This window comes from Triticum aestivum, chromosome 2A (assembly GCF_018294505.1).
Source record: "Triticum aestivum cultivar Chinese Spring chromosome 2A, IWGSC CS RefSeq v2.1, whole genome shotgun sequence".
In the NCBI taxonomy this organism is placed as follows: domain Eukaryota; kingdom Viridiplantae; phylum Streptophyta; class Magnoliopsida; order Poales; family Poaceae; genus Triticum; species Triticum aestivum.
In genome coordinates, this window is record NC_057797.1 from 137,421,288 (window position 1) to 137,440,252 (window position 18,965).

At 42.5% G+C, this 18,965-nt stretch overlaps 1 protein-coding gene across 2 annotated transcripts; it reads right to left on the reverse strand.

Moving 5' to 3' along the window:
- Positions 1 to 1,690: 1,690 nt before the first annotated feature.
- On the reverse strand, positions 1,691 to 18,820 carry LOC123187999 (MADS-box transcription factor 18). Of its 2 annotated transcripts, none has more exons than XM_044600026.1 (8): positions 18,436 to 18,820; positions 4,143 to 4,224; positions 3,901 to 3,965; positions 3,716 to 3,815; positions 3,568 to 3,609; positions 3,266 to 3,304; positions 3,015 to 3,190; positions 1,691 to 2,218 (listed from the first exon to the last, which is right to left on the reverse strand). In XM_044600026.1, the coding sequence occupies exons 1-8, from the start codon at positions 18,618 to 18,620 to the stop codon at positions 2,104 to 2,106; spliced, it is 804 nt and encodes a 267-aa protein (XP_044455961.1). In that variant the 5' UTR covers positions 18,621 to 18,820; the 3' UTR covers positions 1,691 to 2,103. The 2 variants fall into 2 exon arrangements, with proteins under 2 accessions (XP_044455961.1, XP_044455960.1); XM_044600025.1 differs by having other exon boundaries at positions 2,995 to 3,190.
- Positions 18,821 to 18,965: the final 145 nt, after the last annotated feature.

Genomic DNA, 18,965 nt, shown 5'->3' on the forward strand with positions numbered 1-18,965 from the left:
TTATTTTCTGTTTACATCATAACTATAAGATTTTCAGAGTTTTAAGGTGTTTGTGCACCTTTTTTCTACCCGATTTCACAAGGGACGTTAGGGGGAGGATATTTGAAACATTAATTTCGAAACACCTAATTATGGGTGAAAATCCACATCCATTGATATGATAACAACCTACCATACGAAATGCCGATCAAAACACACTAAGAAAGATTTTCACTTTGTCCATGAAAGATTTGCTCAAAGGAAATTAGAGGTTTCTCATTTATTCTATCCCGAGATTAGTTAGCATTGGATTCACCAAGACACTCCGAACTTCGGGGACAATCTCAACTTGAGTGTTGTGATTCAGGGAGCTGTTAGTGATAGAGATAGGGATGTTATTGTAACAAATCGTGATCCAACTATATAAGGATCCATATATGTTTTTTCTTGATTCCCAACTTGTACCTTCTTGATGTACAAGCCAAACCATGCTATGTGAATATCATAACACGTATGCGTCCCTGCAAGATACATATGCTTCACAACCTTTTACAATCTGATGGTTCCAAAACTTGCAAAAACTTATAAAACACTAAGCTCCCTCAAAAGCGAGCGTCCTAGTGAATCGGGGATGTGTATTGCGTAGGCAGGCCATATGTATGTGTTCGGTTGTTGTTTTTGACTCTTGGTCCATCTGCAGGTCCTCGTGGCGGCTAGGGTGATGTTTCTGTACAAGTGTATGTGCATGTGTATATTTTGTTCTCGGGTTAAATCAATAAAGTTACTAAGCTCCGTACCATTGGATCGCTCACTAACAAGCAGAGCACAAAACAGACGTTATTCGGCCTAGAGCTGGTTAGGTCGCTCCGCAGTAAGCATCTATATCTGTTGTACTAATGTATGATAAAAATTCAAAATTTCATAGTTTTCAAACGAGACTTCCAAACCATGCTCTTTTAAAACCAAATAATGTTTAGAAAATGTTCCTGGACTAAAAAATATAAAATGCTTGCTATTTTTTAAATGCTTAGTGAATCTAAAAAGTTCACAAACCCAAAAAAATTGAATTCTAAATTTTTTTTGACTTTTAAAACATGTTCAAGACTTTTGAAAATTTTAACAAAACTAAAATTTTTTCCAAATATCAAAAGTGGCTTTGGAATTTTTTTTTAAATCATGAACTCTTAAAAATTACACAAGTAATAAAAAATGTTCAACATGTGTTAAACAGATCAAGATGCATTTGAAAATAGTTCAACATGTATTTAAACAATGTTAAGCATGTTTTGAAAAATGTTTAACGCCAGTTTTTCTCAAAAAAGATCATGTATAAAAAATGATTGTACAAGGCTGAAAGGAAATAGACGGAAGAAAGTGGTTTCTCAGCAGAAAAAAAAACTGGCTGAAAGATAAAATCCAAGGTGCCAGTATAAAACACCTGTAGGGATTAGTGCTGGGCCAGCCCATGCCAGAGTACGTATGGGCGATTGACACATAAACGTCGCTACGGGCGAAGTATAGCAATTGCGTTTCTTATCTATACTACCGAATCAAAATGACGGGGAACAAACAACCCCCAAAAAATGGTGCCTTGAAGCCAGGGTGAAACTTCCTGAGTTCAGTTAAATTGCTGAACACAAGAGATACAGCGCAAATTTTATCTCCAACAGAAGCTAAAACTTAATGAAGTGTCAGTACTCAGTCGTGGTCATGCATTTGCCAAAAGTTCAGTGCCCTGCTCTTTTTTTTTAATAACAATGTAAAGAGAAGGCAGCGCCCTTTTGCTTTTTTTACAACGGATGGAATACAAAAACCGTCACAACACGTAAAAACATACCGCAACTCCATTAAAGGTTACACACGAAACTCCAACCACAAGATCGTGCTCATCGATAGGAGAAAAAATGGAACCGAAACGTGGAAACAAGTATCTTATAGTGCAGGAAAAGCTTAAGACAGGAAGACCCCATTCACCCAGCAGCAAAGACGCGTGGTCTTATTAGTGGCTACACCGGAAGCCATTGCCGGAGATGGACTGCACACCGGCGTCTAGCTTCCATAGTGGGCGCATGTCAGGCGCCATTCTCGCCTTCAGGTGGAGTCATATGAGGCTGTCGCCAGCCTTCATCTGTTGCTGACGGTGCGGAGCATCCACGCTGGTAGATTGCTGTTGTTTGCTTGTGCTGGAGACGGCTGAGGTTCTGGATTCCCCCCTCCTGATTCTCTAGATTGATATGGCCTGCATTTTGTAAGGAATGGCAGCGTACTTAAACAGACAGTGACTTTTCATCTAGGAACAGTGCTAGTAAATAATCGCTTATGTTAAATACATTGTCCAGCCTTGGTTTCCTGACAGGTTTAATAGTATCTAGCAAAATGGAACAAAGCTAGCTCATGCGTTTTACTGTTTCTTACGGAGAGCTATTTCCAGAAACGTTTAGCATCTAGCTTTTGATTTCAGCATGCGCTTATGTATCACGTGAACTGAACTCAATGAACTAACAGCCCTTGATTTAACCATTTCACCAAAATGAATTAAAATTGGAGATAGCTTATGCATAGTTCATGTTTTGCTCAAGTCCTCTACGAAGACAGTGGTACCATTAACTCACCATGGATCAAATCTAAGATTTGATGCTTTTGTGTCTCATTAATGCAGATTATTCTTTCAGTTGGAGGCAACGTTTCCATCAATAGCAAGGCGCCTGTGGTTGTGTGAATGTGAGCGTGTGTACATCTACGTTGTAATCGGTGTTTCAAAAGAAAGACATCCAAATACTTTGCCTGAAGAACAATGCACATTCTTATTTTATTTAGTGATACGTAAACGAGGAAAAAACGTAAATACAGTGGAACTAGGGATGCAAATTTGGATCCTTTAAGGTCTCCTGTGGCCCTCCCCAATTCAACCAAATGAACTAAAATTTCAGAAGTGTTGTAAATTCTGAAATTTTAGTTCATTTAGTTGAACCAAGGAGGGTCAGAGGCTACCTTAAAGATTTCAAATCTGCATACCTAAGTGGAAGCATAAGTACCCAATATTTGGAGGTGCCATGGAATCTTGGGCTGTCGCTGGTGTAGGTGACGGTGAGCTTGTTGTTGCTCCATTCAGCTGCTCCTGGTGATGAATATTTGTTGCTCCATTCAACTGCTCTTGGTGATGAATATTTGACAAAACGTTATTTTTCTCCTTTTCTGTCTCTACGAGGTGCTATGAAAAATAAAAAGAAGATTTTAGCCTCCGGCCTACACGGCTAGTCACCTTACAGTAAACAAGAAAATTTACCTTCTGCAGGACACCATTCTGATCTTTTAATGACTTCTCCTGCAAAGTATAAGACAGTGATTATAAATATTTGCTAACCTAGGTCTACTTAATATCTACAAATGATGAAGAAATAGATGTTTAACTATGATTAAAGCATGGGAAAACAAATGTTCGAATTCGAGTGGTTCTTTCTTCAAATGTTTCAGATGACGGTGTGTTTATAAAGGCGGGAGGCCAATGCGTCATATCAACAATACTCCTTGGTGGTCACTGTACACACGTAGGTAAACCACATAGGGAACTTAATGAGTGTAACATACCTTCTTTTGAAGCTCAGATATAGACTCAAAGAGAAGTTGATTCTGTAAAATGAAAAAGGCATGCTATTTCATAAGATTTCAGTTAAAAATTGGCAGATGAAAAGTAGCTCTGCACACCAATGGCAAAACATCAACACAATTGGTTCACCTTTCTTGACCTTATGTGCTTCAAAGAACTATCAAGCTGTTGTTCCAACTGTTGGAGTTCTTTTGTGGTGAGTGGGTCCAATTGTTCACCCAAGAGTTGCCTTGAGTTTGAAATAGACCAAACGCCAGTTAGCACTTAGCACCCATCATATAACCAGAATGAGAATGTTCCCAGAAATACAATACCTTTGACTCTTCTGGAGTGCATCGAGTTTTATCTTCAAACTTCCATATTCATCTCCCCAGTTTGCCTACAAAGAAAAAGAATATGAAGTACATATAATAAGTAAATTTAATTAGCTAAATGAACTAATCTCTTCACTGCATGAGCATAAATAGTTCCACAACAAGTAAGAATGTTACCACTTGGAAAGAGTGGTTAGCTATCTCAAAAACAATCGACAAAAAAAAGTAAGAATGTTATTTACCTGGTTTCCAATACTTGGATCCAGTACAGCTCTTTCTTCAAATGAGTAACGTTGGTAACGTTCAAGAATCACATCCATGCTACTGAATAAATGTCCCCAAATAAGGCCGTACATGCACAAAAAGGAAATTGAGGTCTTATATTAGAACCAAACTAATACTCATACATTATTTTCAAAATTACAACAGTGTAATAATCCTGTCCTGTGCTTGAAACTATTGAAATGACCAGGCCTAATGTGCTCCTTATTTGAGAGTGAAAAACAAACTGATCAGGGCCATTTTCTCATATTTTTTAAGTATAGCAAAATGCAATAGTATTTGTTTTTCGAGCAAACCTTGTCGTTAAATATAGTTGCAAAGCAACTTGTGTGTCACATCCTGATGCATATCGTCATCACATGCACTGTGTGCGCAGAAAGCCAAGGATAGCACAGGAGAAAATTCGAAAGGTTTGTTTAGAATCGGACAACTTAGTGCATCTCTAGCCCTGCTTCCTCCAAATTTCTATAACGCCCAGAAAAAACTGCTTTCTTGGGAGCTAACACTATCTAGTCATTAATACAAAAACTTTTACTCCCAAAAGATTTAGTCATCCTAGGTGGTAATAAATCTTTAGAGACAATCACCTCAATGCATCGTCACTTAATATTGTTTCTAAGTGATGTTGTATTTAATTGGTTTATGGATCATATGTGCATTTTAATATTGTGGCCTAGTCGTAGAAATAATGAGAGAAACATAGGAAAAGAAGCCACACCGAATGAAAGCATTAATTACACTATGTAATGAAACGTGTTAAGAGCCCCTTCTCTTTCTTCTTTAATTGATGTGCCACATCAGCATTTTACGTATGAACTCGTGCTAAAAGATAAGTATTGGGAGCATCCTAACTCCTCGACCTAGCCCTTTACTGCTCAAATTTGACCAGGAAGCACGAGCTCCTCAAACCCTCTCTAAACAAAACCTTTTTGGCAGGCTAAAAAAATCAACCCCAACCACCGCCACGCAGCTCCCCCGAGGCGGCACCTCTGACCTCCCCGACGACTCGCCTTGTGCCTTCTCCCTACTCGCCGGAAGCCCCACTGCGGCCCTAGGTCCCGCCACCCGCCTCACCCCGACCCGAGCTCCATCCTTCCTGCGGCCACCATGCACCCATCAGAGGCTTCCACGTCTCCTTCCCCGCGTCGCCTACACCTGCCATCGTGGGCTCTGGCACCTCCATGTAGATCGATGGAGAGGTTGAAAGTTCATCTTGCTCCTCACTTGCGCACCCCGCTAGCCGCCGTGGCATTCTCCTCGCTCACGAAGTGTTTGACCAATTGTCCCAATGGTAAACTCTTCCTTTTTCCGTTTTTTCTTGGTTTGTGCACTAAATCTGATCATTGGAAAACTTTGTAGATGAAGGGGCTATTAGAAGGGTTTTTTCGGCATCCCGTCGTCCGAGGAAGAAGAAGAAGAGGGTAATGATTTTGAGATTGCATTGCCCGTGATCATTTGAGTGGAAGAGAGGAACAAGAAATGTGCTTCTCGGCCACCATCGCATCTATCGCAATACGGTAGATGCCCAAAGTTTTCAGGATTAATTTGCGAACAATCCCCCGTGTATCCGAACAAATCATTTAGGGAAACAATTACAAATGCACAAAGATCTTCGTGCACATTGCAAGAGCTGTGGAGGAGGAGGATCACTGGTTCACACTGAGAAGGGATGCAGTTGGATTAACCAGTGCAAGTCCTCTGATGGAAATGTATGTCAATAACTCGAGTGCTTGCATATGGAGTGGCAATTGACCTCGTTGATGAGTAGATTCACATTGGAGAATATACCATCCTCGAGAAAATGAAGGGATATCAAAAGTTGTGACGAGATCTTAGGAGGGCACCCACTGATGAAGACAATGTGAGGCTTCTGGCTATGGGTCAAGCAAGAGGGTGGACAGAGATGCTTGAGTCCTTTGGTTGCATGATTGGACATGGAAGAATTGTCCCGCTACATGGCATGGGCAGTTCAGAGGGTATTGCCATGATTCAACCGTCATGCTCAAAGCAGTTGTATTAGAGGATCTATGGATTTGGCATTCATACTTTGGAGTGCCTAGCTCACATAATGACCTCAGTGTCCTAAAGAGATCTCTATACGTGGCTTCTTGCCGGCCAACCTCCACCTTGTAACTATGTTGTCAATGGCCACCATTACAACCTTGCAGATGGCATCTACCCTCAAGGGATCACACTTGTGAGGATAATTCAAAGCCATAAAGGCAACATGATATCTCACATTGCAATGTGCCAAATAAGCCATGAGAAAGGATGTTGAGAGAGCTTTTGGTGTGTTGCAAGCTTGCTTTGCTATTGTCTGTGACCCTGTTGAGTATTGAGACCTAAAGATAATGTGGAAGATCATGACAACATGATAAATACAGATGAGGTCAACCAAGAAACTTTGACTACGATTACAATGGGCTACCAGTCCATCCAGAATATCAAGCCAACATGATCTAGAGATTCCTCATAGAGCATCACATGATGGAGAGGCGAGAAGCTCATGACCATCTCAGAGATGATCTTGTGGAGCACTTGTGGGAACTTCATAGTTCTTATTATTATGCTTTCATCATGTTTTATTTGGATTATTTCTTCATTTAGACCCTATATTGTGTTTGAATTTGAATGTTTAAATACGATGACAATGAATTTGAGTTCTTATTGAATTCTGTGCATTAGAAACATCAAGGTACGAATTAATATGTTGTGAAAATGTAATTCAAACAGGATATATGCATGCAAAGGCATAGAAGAAATAGCAAAGAAAAAGTATAGAGAGTTAAGTTTATGGAAAGGACTTGGTGCAACCGAGTTTAAGCCCTCAAAGTTGCAGTAGTTAAGTTTGGGCAGGTGGTTTAGTGAATTATGTTTTAGGAGAAGGGGTAGAGATGCTCTTAGTACATAGTAAACTCCATGAGGTGTCCTAAAAGTCTATCATTAAGTGTATGTTATTTCAAAGTCTTACATTCACTAGTAAATAGATATATTGAACTCATGCACCAACGAGTTCATTCTAAAGTCTGAATTGATGAAGAATGTTGGGCAATATATTTCAACACCCCCCCCCCCTCACATTTGAGCTACTCCAGGCCTTAGACGTGGGATCTAAGTAGGTTACAACTATTTCATTTAATAGTACATTCTTCGGGTCTTGAACTGGAGACCTCTTGGCTCTAATACAATATTGAGTTCATGCACCAACCAGTTCATCCAAAGTCCAAACTAGTGGAGAAGGTTGGGTGATATATTTCAACAAAATAGAACATGTCCAACTGTTCATCCAAAACGGTTTTTAAGGTGGCATCCCACCATCTGGAATATGTAGGATTTCCCGAGTACTGAGTATATTGCAGTATGATTTTCATCGCAACAAACTATGCACTTTATTTTTTCTCCCACGGTGGTCTCTTCGTCTTCCTCTCCCTTCCCTCTCTTAGCCTATCCAAGCTCCAGTACATGTGACAACAACAATGCGGTGGCACCTTCCTTTTGTCACCAAGATCCAAGAGATACTACAGTCACGTGCGATGTGCTTGTGCATTATATAAGCCAAGCATTGTTTAGTGACCTTAGCCCTGTCACATCCTCTCCTTATCTGAACAAGATGGTGGTGGTGGCCACCTCCCACCCGTGCGTCAGCAGATCTCGGTGGGGGGGGGGTGGACCAAATGCACTAATCCAATTGTGGTGCCCATCATCGCCTCCTCCATCTCCCTTTTGGGCATCGTCGGATCCTGTCCAAGGGGGGCAAGAAGGGCAAGGGGCCGACGCGGGCACGAGGGATAGAGGAGGGCGGGGCCGGTGTCTGCTCAAGACGATAGGAAGATGGTGATGCTAGCACCAACGTGGGAGTAGCTACGCTTTTATTGCAAGATGATTCACGGGTGGGAAAGTAGTCTCGCCACTGTTATTAGAGTGGAAGAGGTCGCTTATGGGGAGAGGATGAGACAAGGCTGGCATTAGCAACGGGAGCCCCCGTCCAATCATGGGTTGATTCAAGAGTGGGGCGGCAAACCCGTTTGCAATGTCGAAGCACATGGGCTTTCAACTGTTAGATGGAGTGGAGCGTGGAGTTGGCCATTTCTACCAGAGCCACCATGAAGACCTTGATCCCAACAGAGATCCCCAATCTATGACCTTGTATGGTTCTGGCCATCATGGGAATGATCTTGAATGTGAACCTGAACCCGAGCCATTGACCGTCGGTAACTTAGTTTTGTTACTAGTTAAATTCCATCACTACATGCCGTTGTGTTCCCGTCTATAGCCACTTCATTAATCTTGAAGCAAAAGATGATGATGGTCATTTCTAACATATAGCCACCACGATGACCCAGATCCCGAGCAACCTCTCGGAGTCTACTGAGGGATGACCTTGTATGGTTCTGGCCATCGTGTTATGGATCTTGAATGTGAACTGGCCTTCAGGCTGCTGATTGTGATCAACAACTTAGTTTTCTCGGTACTTAAAAATTAGATCACTATATGCCATTGTGTTCCCGTCAATAGCGAGCTGCCTATGTTGACTTCGTCAATCTGGAAGCTTCGGATCCTGTCCAAGGGGGGCAAGAAGGGCATGGGGCCGACGCGGGCACGAGGGATAGAGGAGGGCGGGGCCGGTGTCAGCTCAAGACGATAGGACCAAATGCACTAATCCAATTGTGGTGCCCATCATCGCCTCCTCCATCTCCCTTTTGGGCATCGTCGGATCCTGTCCAAGGGGGGCAAGAAGGGCATGGTGCCGACGCGGGCACGAGTGATAGAGGAGGGCGGTGCCGGTGTCTGCTCAAGACGATAGGAAGGTGGTGATGCTAGCACCGACGTGGGAGTAGCTACGCTTTTATTGCAAGATGATTCACGGGTGGGAAGGTAGTCTCGCCACTGTTATTAGAGTGGAAGAGGTCGCTTATGGGGAAAGGACGAGACAAGGCTGGCATTAGCAACGGGAGCTCCCGTCCAATCATGGGTTGATTCAAGAGTGGGGCGGCAAACCCGTTTGCAATGTCGAAGCACATGGGCTTTCAACTGTTAGATGGAGTGGAGCGTGAAGTTGGCCATTTCTACCAGAGCCACCATGAAGACCCTGATCCCAACAGAGATCCCCAATCTATGACCTTGTATGGTTCTAGCCATCATGGGAATGATCTTGAATGTGAACCTGAACCCGAGCCATTGACCGTCGGTAACTTAGTTTTGTTACTAGTTAAATTCCATCACTACATGCCGTTGTGTTCCCGTCTATAGCCACTTCATTAATCTTGAAGCAAAAGCTGATGATGGTCATTTCTAACATATAGCCACCACGATGACCCAGATCCCGAGCAACCTCTCGGAGTCTACCGAGGGATGACCTTGTATGGTTCTGGCCATCGTGTCATGGATCTTGAATGTGAACTGGCCTTCAGGCCGCTGGTTGTGATCAGCAACTTAGTTTTCTCGGTACTTAAAATTTAGATCACTATATGCCATTGTGTTCCCGTCAATAGCGAGCCGCCTGTGTTGACTTCGTCAATCTGGAAGCTTCGGACTTTGATCTTCTGTAGGCACTGTGTGATGGTGTGAGGGTGGTGGTGGTTGTTAAAGAGTATTAGTATTGATGTAGGTGTCAATATATAGTCTAGATGCCCTTCCTTGTAGCCCTAGTCTACTCTACTATATATTTGCGTTGTCCCTTGGACTATGTTTACAGATAAGTTGCTCTTCTCAAAGTGTTATGCATGTCTAGGTGTGTCTATGTTGTACTCAGTGTTTTTAAAAGGAAGTTTAATCACTATATGCTACTTTTTTATATTGTTAATTGCGCAATGATTTTGCTATTATAATTTTACTATAAGAAAAGATGTTACTATTAGTAATTTAATTTTGTTAGTAGGTAAATTCGACCAATACATGCTAAATTGTAATTTAATTTTATAACATAAGATGGTACATAATTTCTATAAGATAAGATGTCATCACTAGTACTTTAATTTATAACATAGATATTATGCTATAAGTAGTAAGACGATACTACATGTTATTTTCAACTAATTAAGATAATGATCCATTGTTTTTCTACTGTTAAACAACTAATTAATATAAGATGATATTGTTTTATTATTGTTAATTCAACTAATGTCATAATTTTATTTGTTACGGTTAGTAGTTGAATTCAACTAATTGAGATAAGATGTTATGTTGTTTTGTCTGCATTAGTGTAGTAGACACGAGAGGGTATTCCCCGGTCTTCTTTGTTTACGTTAAATTGTTAAGTATATATCCTACTACTTTTTTATCGTCTTATCGTCACTTATTTCCTATCATCTCATCTGCTAACTAAATATTTATCTCTCCCTTCTTCCAGCACCCATTTCCCGAACAAATCACTAGCCAGAAGTCTGAGTTTTGTTCTCTTGTCACTTCCCTTCTCACATTGCTAACCTGAATTGTTTTTAAGACATGTCACTTATTTCATTTAACTCCACCTATGTTGTCTCAATATAGCCGGTCCCAAGCCCGGGTAAAGAAGGTGGGTTGTGATAGGCTTGCCGAGCCAACGCAAAAACTCAGCCACTCTTATGGAGATGAAACCCAAAATATTTTCGTTGGGGTGTAACCCTCTCAGCGACGCGCAACATCGGAACCCGGATGTGGTGGCAAATGGGCAAGGGCCGGGCCGTCACCCCCCTGGTGGCATGCCGTATCTTGATCCGGATATGGTGGCAAGTGAGCGAGGATCGGGTCATCACATCCTTAGTGGCGCACTACATCGGCGCCCGAATGTAGTGGAAAATGAGCAAGGGTCTTCGCATTTCACTCGACGAGTGCGAAGGGTAAGGAAGCTAGCCGAGCCTAGGAGGATTCGCTTAGGTAGCTGGAACGTAGGGTCTCTAACAGGGAAGCTTTGGGGGCTAGTTGATGCAGTGGTGAGGAGAGCTGTTGATATCCTTTGTGTCCAAGAAACCAAATGGAGGGGACAGAAGGCGAAGGAGGTGGAGGATACCAGCTTCAAGCTGTGGTACACGGGGACGGCTGCAAACAGAAAGGGCGTAGGCATCTTGATCAACTAGAGCCTCAAGTATGGAGTGGTAGACGTCAAGAGACGTGGGGACCGAATTATCCTGGTCAAGCTGGTAGTTGGGGACTTAGTTCTCAATGTTATCAGCGCTTATGCCCCGCAAGTAGGCCACAATAGAACACCAAGAGAGAGTTCTGGGAAGTCCTGGAAGACATGGTTAGGAGTGCACCGATTGGCGAGAAGCTCTTCATAGGAGGAGACCTCATGGCCACATGGGTACATCTAACACAGGTTTTGAAGGGGCGCATGGGGGCTTTGGCTATGGCATCAGGAATCAAGAAGGAGAAGATGTCTTAAGCTTTGCTCTAGCCTACGACATGATTGTAGCTAACACCCTCTTTAGAAAGAGAGAATCACATCTGGTGACTTTTAGTAGTGGCCAACACTCTAACCAGATCGATTTCATCCTCTCGAGAAGAGAAGATAGGTGTGCATGCCTAGACTATAAGGTGATACCTGGAGAGAGTGTTGTACCCCAGCATAAGCTGGTAGTTGCTGACTTCCACTTTCGGATTCGTGTCCACGGGATAAGCGTGCCAAAGTCGCTAGAACGAAGTGGTGGAAGCTCAGGGGGAGGTAGCTCAGGCATTCAAGGAGAGGGTCATTAAGGAGGGCCCTTGGGAGGAAGGAGGGGATGCAGACAATTTGTGGATGAAGATGGCGACTTGCATTCGTAAGGTGGCCTCGGAGGAGTTTGGAGTGTCTAGGGGAAGGAGAAGCGAAGATAAGGATACCTAGTGGTGGAATGATGATGTCCAGAAGGCGATTAAAGAGAAGAAAGATTGCTTCAGACGCCTATACCTGGATAGGAGTGCAGACAACATAGAGAAGTACAAGATGGTGAAGAAGGCAGCAAGGTGAGCTGTCAGTGAAGCAAGGGGTCGGGCATATGAGGACCTCTACCAATGGTTAGCCACGAAGGAAGGCAAAAGGGATATCTATAAGATGGCCAAGATCCGAGAGAGGAAGACAAGGGATATTGGCCAAGTCAAATGCATCAAGGACGGAGCAGACCAACTCCTGGTGAAGGACACGGAGATTAAGCATAGATGGCGGGAGTACTTCGACAAGTTGTTCAATGGGGAGAATGAGAGTTCTACCATTAAACTGGACGACTCCTTTGATGAGACCAGCATGCGTTTTGTGCGGCGAATCCAGGAGTCTGAGGTCAAGGAAGCTTTAAAAAAGGATGAAATCAGGCAAGGTGATGGGCCCTAATTGTATCCCCATTGGGGTGTGCAAAGGCCTCGGGGACATAGCGATAGTATGGCTAACCAAGCTTTCCAACCTCGGTTTTCGGGCAAACAAGATGCCAGAAGAATATAGACGGAGTATATTAGTACCAATCTTCAAGAACAAGGGGGATGTTCAGAGTTGTACTAATTACCATGGAATTAAGCTGATGAGCCATACAATGAAGCTATGGAAGAGAGTCATTGAGCACCGCTTAAGAAGAATGACAAGCGTGACAAAAAATCAGTTTGGTTTCATGCCTGGGAGGTCGACCATGGAAGCCATTTTCTAGGTACAACTTATGGAGAGATACAAGGAGCAAAAGAAGGACTTGCATATGGTGTTCATTGACTTGGAGAAGGCCTATGATAAGATACCGTGGAATGTCATGTGGTGGGCCTTGGAGAAATACAAAGTCCCAGCAAAGTACATTACCCTCATCAAGGACATGTACGATAATGTTGTGACAAGCGTTCAAACAAGTGATGTCGACACTGATGACTTCCCGATTAAGATAGGACTGCATCAGGGGTCAGGTTTGAGCCCTTATCGTTTTGCCTTGGTGATGGATGAGGTCACAAGGGATATACAAGGAGATATCCCATGGTGTATGCTCTTTGCGGATGATGTGGTGCTAGTTGACGATAGTCGGACGGGGGTAAATAAGAAGTTGTTATGGAGACAAACCTTGGACTCGAAAGGGTTTAGACTTAGTAGAACTAAAACCGAGTACATGATGTGTTGTTTCAGTACTACCAGGTGTGAGGAGGAGGTTAGCCTTGATGGGCAGGTGGTATCTCAGAAGGACACCTTTCGATGTTTGGGGTCAATGCTGTAGGAGGATGAGGGTATTGATGAAGATGTGAACCATCGAATCAAAGCCGGATGGATGAAGTGGCGCCAAGCTTCTAGCATTATCTATAACAAGAGAGCACCACAAAAGCTAAAAGACAAGTTCTACAAGACGGTGGTTCGACCCGCAATGTTGTATGGCGCTGAGTGTTGGCTGACTAAAAGGTGGCAATGTTCAACAGTTAGGTGTGGTGGAGATGCGTATGTTGAGATTGATGTGTGACCACACGAGGAAGGATCGAGTCAGGAATGATGAAATACAGGATAGAATTGGGGTAGCACCAATTGAGGAGAAGCTTGTCCAACATCTCTAAGATGGTTTGGGCATATTCAGCGCAGGCCTCCAGAACCTCCGGTGCATAGCGGACAGCTAAAACGTACGGAGAATGTCAAGAGAAGGCGGGGTAGACCGAATTTGACATGGGAGGAGTCCGTTAAGAGAGACCTAAGGATTGGAGTATCACCAAAGAACTAGCTATGGACAGGGGTGCGTGGAAGCTTGCTATCCATGTGCCAGAGCCATGAGTTGGTCGCGAGATCTTATGGGTTTCATCTCTAGTCTACCCCAACTTGTTTGGGACTAAAGGCTTTGTTGTTGTTGTTGTTGTTGTTGTTGTTGTTGTTGTTATTGTTGTTGTTGTTGTTGTTGTTGTTGTTGTCGTTGTCACTTATTTCACTTACACTATACAACGAGATTTGGTTACAATATGATGTTTCATGCAATGGCTTTTGCAACATACTGAGCATTGACGTGACCAAGTAAGACTTTGTTTCGTTTCCCCCACCTATTTGTTTAGTTCAGACACTATCTAATCCTCTAAAACTTGTTATACACTTATATTCCGATAAATTGTATTTATGTCAACCTATATGTTCTCATTATTGTGTATATTTTGATTAGGCTTTTGTGCACACACAGCTGTAGTATCTTCCTCTATAGCGAGAGACAAAGAAGCATAGAGATAAGGGTAGTGGAGCTTACGGAGGGCCAACATATTCCTCACTCTATGTCTGCACCTCATCCTTCCAAAGTGCAAAGACAACGGCGTAAGCAAAAAGAAGCGACTTAATATTTTCCCCTTACTACGTTGTAATCTACACTTCATGATACAGATATATTATGCAGGATGTAAACCTAAGTACGTCCTACAACCGAGTGTAGTTACACCATCATCTCATATACTACCATCTGGTAGTGTGTGTGTGTGTATATATATATCATCTTGAGTATGTTCACAACTTCATATACTATTTCTAAGATACTATAACAGGAAATACACGAAAGATTGCAACTAAGCCTATGTGTTTAGTATATTTTTAAAATACATTAATATTGGTATGTAAAATGAGTATGCTAAAAGTATGGTACATATCATGTAAAGGGTCGAATATATACTACCCAATACATAATATGCATACATACTCTCTATTATGATAGATGGTATCTAGAACTAGCTAATTGCCCATGCGTTCCAATGGGGCATACATATGCAAGTGGTTCAACGCCAATCATGTCCGACATATATCTTACACCAATCATGTTCTAGATTTTGGTAAGATTTCATTTGATTCGAGTATGGGTAGAGGAAGGCAAGAAAGTTTTGATTTAATTGGGGTTTAGTAAGATTTGATTTGGTTTGATTTGGATATGGGTATGGGTATGGGTAGGGGAAGACAAGATTTTTTTTGATTAGTTAAGGTTTTGGTAAGATTTGATTTGTTTTGGTTGATTTAATGCAAGACGTGGTTTTGGAAGGAGGAGAAGACGAAATAAACAGAAATATTACGGAATCCCCATTAATAGTAGAGATATATATGGATATTAAAAATATGATAGCTATATTATATGTTCGTTGTGATGAACTGATGTGAGCTATGTGATGTATGAAAATCATGTGTCTTTTTATACTGAAAGCGGTGCAAATTAGGGTGTGTTCAATCTGCTCTACACAACACACGATTAAGTAGAGTTGTGTGTGCACTAAGGTCCACAATGCACATGGTGATATAACGATGCTCGTTTGCTATGAGATAACACATCTCAATCGGCTCTTCGACACCACATGTTTGCGGTATGGTGGCACATCGCACACGCTAACGTTGTGCGATATCCATTTCACATATACAACAAGCCAGTAGTGATTGGCCAAAGTTCGACATGTGATGAAGAGTTTTGCAACGTACGTGGAATCTGGTGTTATTGTAGCGAGGCATCGTTCGTCACCAACTAGCGGCATGGGTCACCTTGCACGGATGCGGTGGCGCCACGCTCTCCTAGATATAACACATACATGCATTGGCTGCCACCACGCACGATTCCACTAAAGGGAAGGAGATGAGCAAGCAGAGAGAAGCCATCTTCCACCAGATGTTAGATTCTACATGTAGTACACCCAAGACAGGAACTCCTATGCTATTGTGACAACCTTGCAACGACGACTTGATGGACAACCTGCTCTTGCTGGCCTCAATTACTCCTTGACAAGGATACGACGATGATTATGGTGGAGCTGTGCAGTTGGTGAAGTCATGGTGACACGCATGTTGGAAAAAAATATTCACCTCCCAAGTAGATCTCATGTTGATATATTTTGACAACTTCTTTCCACACAAGTAGTTGCCAGGTTAATACTCACTTGCTAGTTAAGTTATTGGTAGGTTATGGCCACTTTGTTACAGGTTATTGAACACTATTCTCCATCCATCTCCATACATGTAAGACTTCAGTGATAATACTTCTATGACGATATGCTATTGTTTTTTGTCGGTGGCACTTGAATATTACTCTCTAATTCTGCATAACATCGTAATATCTAATCTAAAAACATATAAATTATTAACTAGCAGCCATACACTTTTATTATGGTAACTGTTTGCTGCTAACATGACAATAGCAGTAATTTAGCCTGGTAATCAATTGTGTAAAAAAAATCTAAACGTAATGTGTGGATTAAAACTAGCCCACGGGTCTCTTTCTATGCACAATTAGGAATGACTGTTTATGCACTAGTAAATTTGATTAACATAAAGTGGGGCATTGCTTTGTTCATACAACTAGCTAGCTAAGACCAACCATTTTGTACAAGGAGTGCAAATGGTTAGCCTTTAGCTAGGGTACACTCCTATTCCTTAGTTCATTCAAATGGAAAAAATTAGTTCATGAATGAACTAAGGAGTGTTGGAGGGTACCTCAAGCTCACCACTTTGCATCCCTAGTACAAATAAACAGCAATGTAGTTTGAAATGATTGTTAAGCAAAAATTTGTGCAAAGCACGGTTCAGAAATGCAAAAACAAGTGAATAGAAGTTATGAAGTGCTCCATACGAGTATAGCCTAACATTCGTGCCAGAAGGTTGCACTACCCTAGCTTCAAAACTATAACCTTAAATAAGTGAGAGCTACTAAATGGCTCCCGAGTTCACCTGCTCCCGCACATGAACAATAAAATCAAAATAAATATTCAAAAAATTCTGGAATTTTTTTTGCATGGAAGATGTTTTAGTGCGTGAGGTCCTTGTCAAATTTCAGCTCATTTGGGCATCTGAGCAGCTCTCAGAAAAAAAAAACAAAGTTGGGGTCCATGAAAAAGTTTACTATTCGGGACCAATTTTTTTTCTGAGAGCTGCTCGGATGTCCAAATGCGCTGAAATTTGGCACGGACCTCACACACTAAATATCCTCCACGCAAAAAATCAGATATTTTTTGAAATTTTTAGTATTTGTTTTGATTTTACTGTTCATCAGGATCAAATGAGCTCGGGAGCCGAAATGGATATTCGTAAGTAAGCGGCATATACTCCCGCGGAACAAGTAATCAGTAAATAAAAAAGGTAGTATACACTATACACACAAGTGATTTTGTGGTCTGTCTAACTATGAAATGATATACCACAAATGTTATATGTTTAGGCCTTAGAATAGTATATGCGGGTATTTTCAACCTTGAGTAAAAACGTTGAAAACTATATATTTGGGTTACCCTGCCATGTATATCTTTTTTAGGCAAATAACGGAGGGCGACCGTGGACATTTTCGAGGGGCAAACATTTACCTAACTCATAAAATATAAAGATGTCTAGACTGTTTAAGTCCAAAAATCTCAAACAAAGCATGTACGTTCAATTGGCCAGTTTCAGGTTTTGTGTAACGATTGTTCTCCTTGAAACTCCTTAAGATAGAAGACCACAATCTGTTAAAACAATCCAACACTACGATCAAATTTTCAACGACATAATCTCAGTGTTGCTATGGATAAAGAATACTGTAAAAAACCGAAACATCTGTCAAATAAGCTGATGGCCATGCACGCCAGCTAGAACTGACAAAAACCATTGGGTAATAAAATAGCTGGCTAATATCTGACGGACAGATGCTGAGGGGATGAGAACCGATATGTGTAGGCTTTGCTTTCCTATTAATTTGCTTCTACAGTAACCAAGCAGCTAGTTTCATATATATCTACTACTAGTATATATGCAATTAACATGATAGTGAAACATTAGCATCAGCATCATTGAATAGCAAACTTTAGTCCATTTAGGAAAACTTATACGTCTGATGTGCAAGTCCTCCTCGCCGCTATTTCATGCCACTTAAAGTGGACTTAGTTTTTGGAACAGATTTCATCAGAAAAATCACCTTTATTGGTCCTAAAAATGAATAAAGGATTACTGAAGTACCATTCGCGCAATAGATGCTACAATTTATAGAGTAATCGATTAAGTACAGTAGAGTACGCATAATCACATGGTAGAACCTGTAGACAGTACGTACGTTAATTAATACTGGCAATCGAGTACGAGTAACTCTGAGATACTGGTCAATTGAACAACAATCGATTCTACGATCCAAACAAGGAGAACTAGATCACCCATCCGAGCAGAACCCACAAAAAATAGCACGAAATAATAAGCACGCACGCACCGAGCAACTCTCTCCCGCAACCAAATTTCCCCACCGGAACTATCGAACGAGGCAGCTACTCGTGGAGTGAATACAAAGCAGCCCCAATCAATCGTCTGGTTTCCAAAATCTTCAAATAGAGCTCGTAGGAAGGAGCGGAATGGGTGAGGAAGGAGGGGTAGCTGGGCGCGCGTGATATAACCTGTCCTGGCTGGAGTACTCGTATAGCTTGCCCTTGGTGGAGAAGACGATGAGCGCGACCTCGGCGTCGCAGAGCACGGAGATCTCGTGCGCCTTCTTCAGCAACCCGCTGCGGCGCTTGGAGAAGGTCACCTGCCGGTTTATCTTGTTCTCGATCCGCCGCAGCTGCACCGGCCCGCGCCCCATCTCCGGCCTGCCTCCAACCCGCCTCCCCCGGCTCCCTCACTCGGCGGCGGCGGCCCCTCCCTCCCCGGCTAGCTAGCTGCTACGGCGACGTGGGGAGGAAGAATGAGAAATGCGGTGTGATGCTGTGTGGAGCTCGCAGGGAATGGGAGGGCGAGGGGGGGGGAGGGGGCGGTTTAGATGGGGGGCGAGGGGTGGTATTGCGAAACCGGGCTGGTTCGGAGTGGCGCGCTGTCGAGTTATGGTTGGCCGGGGGCATCTCGAGGAGACGGGGAAGGATCCCGGCCGTTGAATCGGGCGGGGGTCGTTATTGCAGCCCTGGTGCTGGTGGGCCCGCGGGCCCGTGGC

Coding starts and splice junctions, on each gene's coding strand:
- LOC123187999 (XM_044600025.1), bottom strand. CDS start 18,620: ATGGGGCGCGGGCCGGTGCAGCTGCGGCGGATCGAGAACAAGATAAAC. Junction 3,610..3,715: donor AGCACATAAGGTCAAGAAAG/GTGAACCAATTG, acceptor TTCATTTTACAG/AATCAACTTCTCTTTGAGTC. Junction 3,191..3,265: donor AGAATGGTGTCCTGCAGAAG/GTAAATTTTCTT, acceptor TATTTTTCATAG/CACCTCGTAGAGACAGAAAA.